Source organism: Cebidichthys violaceus, unplaced genomic scaffold (assembly GCF_023349555.1).
Source record: "Cebidichthys violaceus isolate CVI_PGR_0920_01 unplaced genomic scaffold, fCebVio1.0.p SCAF_16, whole genome shotgun sequence".
NCBI classification, from domain to species: Eukaryota; Metazoa; Chordata; class Actinopteri; order Perciformes; family Stichaeidae; genus Cebidichthys; species Cebidichthys violaceus.
Genome location: NW_027176329.1, coordinates 5,479,861 through 5,486,613, shown reverse-complemented (window position 1 = coordinate 5,486,613; position 6,753 = coordinate 5,479,861). Strand labels below are relative to the sequence as shown.

At 45.4% G+C, this 6,753-nt stretch overlaps 1 protein-coding gene across 20 annotated transcripts in view; it reads left to right on the top strand.

The window, feature by feature from the left end:
• The window catches only part of macf1a (microtubule actin crosslinking factor 1a), a 219,256-nt gene extending 213,683 nt beyond the window's left edge, over positions 1 to 5,573 (top strand). For 13 of the 20 annotated variants that reach the window (XM_068710877.1, XM_068710878.1, XM_068710871.1 and 10 more), the window contains 4 exons: positions 441 to 649; positions 1,614 to 1,736; positions 2,553 to 2,661; positions 3,251 to 5,573. In XM_068710877.1, the coding sequence (XP_068566978.1) occupies positions 441 to 649; positions 1,614 to 1,736; positions 2,553 to 2,661; positions 3,251 to 3,492 (683 nt within the window). In that variant the 3' untranslated portion in view covers positions 3,493 to 5,573. The remainder of the gene's footprint in view (positions 1 to 440; positions 650 to 1,613; positions 1,737 to 2,552; positions 2,662 to 3,250) is intronic. The other 7 variants (XM_068710875.1, XM_068710876.1, XM_068710874.1 and 4 more) reach the window with 1 other exon arrangement.
• Positions 5,574 to 6,753: the final 1,180 nt, after the last annotated feature.

Genomic DNA, 6,753 nt, shown 5'->3' with positions numbered 1-6,753 from the left:
AACATGTTCTCTGCAGTGCAGAAAGTGTTTTCTCTGGCGTTGAACAGAAACAGGTGAGGTGACGTCAATAAACCGCAGAGTTTGTTTGGTGAACTCGTCTGCAGCGATGACAGTGTGTCTCCAAAGCGTGGACGACTCGCTGACTTTCGTTGCGTATCGATTTGATTGATCCTCCTGCAACGCACTCGCTCACCTCTCCCTCTGAAAACTACTCAACCAATCTGCACTCACGACCCCCTGACCCCACCCCTCCAAACATCCGCCCTGCTCACGTGCACTCTCTAACGAAAAGTGCACGGACTCTGACGTCTGCAGCCAAGGAAGCACCGACTCTCTCCCTCACTCTGCTCGCTGCCTCTGCCGCCCCCCCATTGGAGGAAAAGTGAGATCCGACATGAACGCACCGACTCATTTGTCTTTTCCCGTCTGTTTCTCTTCAGCTCGCGGTCGCACCAACCTGGAGTTGAGGGAGAAGTTCATCCTCCCTGAAGGAGCGTCTCAGGGTCTGGCCGCCTTCCGCTCCCGAGGTCGACGCTCCAAACCGGGCTCCCGCAACGCCTCGCCCACCCGCTCCTCCTCCTCGGCCTCCCACAGCGGGGCCTCCCTCCCCTCCACCCCCGCCACGCCGACGGCCTCCGCATCGTCCAGGGTAAGAGTCTGACTCGTACACATTTTAGAGTTGAGGATTTCATTTGGTCGACTTACAAAGGCATGAAAATGTACTTTGTATTCATAGTGAGATAAAACACCAAAAAACAACACAAGCAAAGACGAATCAAATCAAATGATTTTCTTTATTACTACTTAAACCTGAGACGAAACATGAGCAGATTAAATGAATACTACAAGAAAAATGAACCATTCTTAAAGCTCATTTATCAAATTCACCTTTCAGTCACAGATTAAAAGGAAATAAAAAATGTGCGTAGTTGACGGCCACAGGAAACGTATCTTTAACTCGATAGCGAGAGGAGGCGCGACATCTGTGGAGCTTAAAAAGTAGCCACAGGCTGCTGGCTCGTTGTTACCAGGCAACCAGACTACATGTAGGCATTAGTGTTGTTTAGTCTTTTTTCTGCCTGTTTGTCATCCAGTTACTGTGTAAAGACATGTGTGTGTGTGTGTGTGTGTGTGTGTGTGTGTGTGTGTGTGTGTGACTGAATGCACACTGGTGACTCTGTACGTGTGTTTGTGTGTCATTTGTTTGTGTTGCACATTGTTTGGTTGTTGTCATCCTACTGTTGTTGTTGTCAAAAATCACCACATCCTTAACTGTGAAATTTTATTTTTTTGTTCTTGTTTCTTTGTTTTGTCTTTCATCTTTTCCCCTCGTTCCTGTCATTCCTGCTGACCTGCCTTCAAAATAATGTCCTTGCTGCATTGTTGGGTTCTCTGTTTAAAAAAATAAATGTGAATTTTAAAATCAAATCATCTGCTCTTACACAAAAATACACTGCGCTGCACTTCCTCGCTATCCAACCGCTCCTTCCCTTCCCTTCATAACTCCCTCACTCCTTCGTTTGCTTCCCTCGTTTGTTGTCTCCTCCTCCTCCTCCTCCTCCTCCACCACACTTCCTTCCTTCCATCCTTCCTTGCTCCCTTCCTCCCTTCAGTCCTCCCATACTCACTCGCGTGACTATGCCAAGCCCTGGCTGGCTCACAGTAAAACTCCAACGCCAACCAAGTGCCACTGCTGCCCAGATCTCGGTCACGGCCTCACCACTCCTGGGCACGAGGTAACACACTCACCCCCCCCACCCACCCACCCACCCACCTCCCTGGCCCACCCGACCCCTCCCCACTGAACGCGCTAATGCACTAACGCACACACCGCCCCATAGAAACGTCTGCTGCTGGGATGTGAAAGTGTTGAATCTGCGGTTTTAAGTGGTTTTCATGTTTTACATCATTACGTCTCTTGAGGGTTGTGAAAATGTTCCAACCTTTGAGAATAAACATGATGTGGCCCAACTAAAACCTGAAAGAAGACATGGACAATATAAGACGGGGTGACAGGTTTTAATAACACGGAGTATGAATGATATTATTGGTCACAGAACGGTTTTGACTGGAAAGGAAGTTGATTGTGAATAAGAATAATAATGCGACTACAGAGAATTATCACTTGCTGCTTGTTTTTGTCTCATCAGACTAAACTGAATTAGTTTGTGTTTTAGACTGTTAATCAGAGAAAGCAAACGAGTTGATGAGATCACCCTGAGACTATTTAGGAAACCCAAAGCACCATTTTCACTATTTTATAGTATAATCATAAATCAATACAATAATCAGAAGATTAATCAACAAGTCATATAATCAATACTTTACTTTCATGTAGAAAATGAATTCAACACAAAGTGTGAGCACAAGTGTGTTTGGTTCTTTGTGTGTACACATTCATCTGTTTGATGGTAGGTGTCTACGTGATGTTTGTTTTGGAGTGATATGATGACGTAGCGTTTGAAATACTAGTGTGTATCTAATGTGATTCACATCAGTCACATGACCTCCAGAGTCCAGTTATCCTTCAGCTGATCACTGTTCTCCTGCAGGGGGCGACGTCGGGCTCCAAGCTGAAGAGGCCCACGTTCCACTCGAGCCGAGGCTCGCTGACCGGAGAGAACGGAGGAACGACGCACTCCAGCAAACCGACACGAACCGGTGAGACGACGGTCACGTGCGCTGTAGACTTTTATATGTCCACCGATGTCAGTGGACATTAAAATGTGTTTATTTTCACTTTATTAGCGAATTCTTCTTCACATGAAACGAGACCAAGAATCTACAGTCATAGTAGAAGCTCCATGAGGCTTTGAGCTAAATGCTAATGTTCACCATAGTATATTAGCATGTTAGCATGCTCACTTTAAACTACAAATGTGAACGTCGTGGTGGAGCTCGAACATGTCTGTACAAGATTTACGGCTGATCTATTGAGCAGATGTGAAAACTTTGCTGTGTGAGATTAAAAACCAATAGGGTTCATCCTCAGGGGACCATGATTGTCTGTTCAAAATCTCATGACAAATCATCTGATATCTATTAAGATATTTCAGTCTGGACTAAAGTGGTGGACCGACCGACCAGTACCACCACCTGTAAAGCCCAGCCGCTAGTGTGGCTAAAGCATTGTGGTGCAATAACTTTAAACCTTAATGTCATTCATTAGAACAATATAATCTGCATATGACAAAACCAAGACATATTTTGCACATTCTTTTAAACTGTTTTTCGTCCGTCTACCCGCTAGATCCCAAACGAGGGGCGTCCACAGCCAGCGGGCCGGCCAGCCGAGCCGGCAGCCGGGCGGGCAGCAGAGCCAGCAGTCGACGCGGCAGCGATGCCTCGGACGCATCAGAGCTCCAGGACGCTCGCTCCGTCTGCTCCGACGCCTCCGACACCCCGCGGCGACCCGGGGCCAAACCCTCCAAGATTCCCACCATCTCCAAAAAGGCCCCCAGCCCAAAGAACCCGGGGTCTGCGAAGAAATAACTCTAGCCACAGAGAAACTGGAGCAGAACCGCTACCCCTCCGTCTCACAGAGGGATGACTATCATCGGCCATTTTCAGTGTACAAGCTCTTCAGTCTGAGATCCATCCACGGGGCTTGTGTAGAGTTTGTGCACTATGACTGATAGTTTCCAGGGGAAAGGAGGAGATGGATAGGATGAGTAAATCTCTTTCTCACTCTTTCCCCGGTCTCATAAAAGGACTGAAAACCTGCACAAGAGGAGTGGAGTTCTGGTCTGGCAGTCCGGGCCAGAATCCGTGGGGTCGAACTGGACTTTTAAGAAGCGACCCCATTTTGCCTTCCAGTCTCCTGCTTCGTCTTTTAAAAGTTCCCCACCAGCGTGGAACCGAACACCAAACTGACCTGACGTGACGCTGCCTTACTCATACGCTGCTGTCCACATCGGACAGAGCAACCGCTTTATACCACACTGACACACAAATACACACAGGGAGTGGGACACACCGCCACCACCACGGATACGAAAACAAACAAAAAGACATTCAAGAAAATAAAGAAGAAGAAAGAATTGCGGGTCATTATTTTTGCCTGAGGGCCAAATGCCTCAGCGATGAGTTTAAAAAGAAAATATGCAACGGCCGCCATGTCGCTTCCTCCGGACCGGTTGGCGAGAAAAGCGGTCACCTCAGCAGATCTGCAAAAAGCAGCCACCAGCTGTGGTGAGCTCAGGAGGTCAGCAAACGATGTCCGACACACACACACACACACACACACACACACACACACACACACCGGCTAACCTCAGACTCGGAGGGTCGGTGGTGGTGACTGTGGCGGTGGTGGTGCTGCTGCAGCTGAGGACAAACACTCACACACTCAAACACCGCAGAGCAGACTCCTCCCGACCGCTGGAACGTGAAGATCAGCCCTGTGTGTGCATTTCAGCAAAGGGCGGTGCGGTTCAGTCGTAACAATCCAACACACGGAAATCACAAACTGGCAATAGAAAGGACTGTTCTCCTGGTGACACAACTAACAGCTCATTACTGACAATATACGACATGTGAAACCTAACCCGATGTTCGACAACCAGCATGCACTAACTGTCTCTTCCTCTGCAGTTCCACCTTAATGTCTACGCTGCGTTGCCCTTAGCAACCCAGCAGCACACACACACACACACACACACACACACACACACACACACACACACACACAAGGTGGTGTGTATTATGTGTGTCATTGTTACAGGAAATGATAGAGGTCGTTGACTTGAGTCACTGTATGCAAAAAAATTTACTTTGCGAATGTCCTTTTTGTTTTTCTTCTCGTTGTTTTCTGGTTAATTTATAATCCAGTTGTACTTTTGTTATTTAGCTTGAAAGAAAAATCTATTTATTTTTCAGTGTCATGTCATATCACCTTTTGCGGAGAGTGATTTAGTATTATGGTTAAAGAAATTGAGTTTTTTGTACCAAGGATAAATGTCCGCTCGGCTCTTTAACGTTACTGTGTGTGTTTCTACTTCATCGTAACATTACATTATTCACTAGGTCTCTGATTCTGGTGGCAGCCTTCTTTGTTCTGTTTTCTTTCTTTTCTTTCTTTTTTTTTTTTGCTAATGACTACAATTCCCAGACCATGACCAAAGGGGTTTTTCCCTTCATGTCTAGAGAGAACTACAAATATGAATGACAGGGAAACCTGGGCGGATCGGACCGATGAGAGCAGGTTTCCTCCCTCATGTCCCTCCCCAGCTCTCTTCTTCTAGGCTTTTTTCAAATGCCCGTCATTGACGGGACTGAGTTGTCTCTGTTGTCTCAGTCTGAGAGATGAAGTTTATGAAAAACAAATGAAATTACAGTAAGAAAGAAGACATCTTAAGGTGATTTTTATTTATTTATTGTCTCTCTGAAGGGGGGGGATCCGGTGTGCCGGAGACGAGTCCTCCGCCTTTTGATGCTGTGCTACTCTGTGTGATGACGAGAACATGGAGGGAGGGGTGTTACTAGGAGTCAATGGTGTAAAAGTAAAACAAAAAACTAAAATTATAAACATTTTTTGTTCTGTTTTTGTATTAAAAAATATGCTTGCAGTAAAACCCTCTTGTTTTTGATTTTATTTCATCTATGGACCTGTGAAAATATGAAAACTGTTTGTGTGAACGCTGTTTGTTAAAGCAGTCAGTTATTTTCATAATTGATTGATTGTTAAAATGCTTAAAGCGTCTCAGAAGCTGACATTGATTTTCTTCCCCTGATAATAAGTTGAATGATTTGTTTCTCAGACAAAAACAATGTATTTAAATGCATCAACGTGATGACATTCTGTAGACTGAATTATTAATCGATGAATTTACTCAATTGTGAGATTAATCGATGGCCAAGAAGAGTGAATGTGAGCGAAGTGTTTTGTTTTGACAGAATATTTATTTTGTTTCACAGCACAGTTTAATCAGTAGTGCTGATATTACTGTATTTTTAAAAGTGCGTAGTTTTTCAGATGCTTTTAAATTGTTCATATATTTTAATGGTTAGTTTTCACTCTAAGACATAAAACATGTCTTTCTATTTTCAGCATGATTGCTTTGTAATTACTGTGCATTAGTATGACTTTAATTCATTTTTTGTCAATTTTATGAATAGTATTTACATCATTTTTATATTGGACCTTTTTCTTTATGGTTGTAATTGTTTGTTTGCAGCCTTCAGTCACTCTGACAGACTGACCACGAGTCCGTGGTCTGGCAGACCACGGACTCGGAGGACGTTTCTAGGTAATTATCCTGTAACGGATCAGGACACTTGCACACGGGGGAGATGGTGGTGGTGGTGGTTGAAATCAATTTTAATAATTAGAAATCTCTTATGTGGAGTTCCCCTCCAGCTCTGTCTCACAGTCCCAGTTTACGTGTCCGTGTGAGACAGAGAGGGAGTGTTTGAAAATAACTTCTGTCCTGTTTATTCGGTGGTTCCACCGGAGGTGATGAGGTCTGAGTCCACCCTCTGCAGCTGTGTGTACACACTCGTTTTCTGTCCACACTCCATCCGTCTGGGCCCGTCCTCCCTGCAGCCCATCAGTCCTCCCAGACTGCCTCTCTGATGACCGTCATTGCTCGAAATGTCATTTTTCAGCTGCGTTCATGTGTTTTCAAGGGCACTCGGCTCCCCTTTCCGTTCACTCGCCTTGAACTCACTCCCTCTCTGTTCTTTCACCTCCTCCTCCTCCAGCTTCGCTCACTCCTCACCATGATCAGACGAAGCCTCCCGAAGTTGCAGACG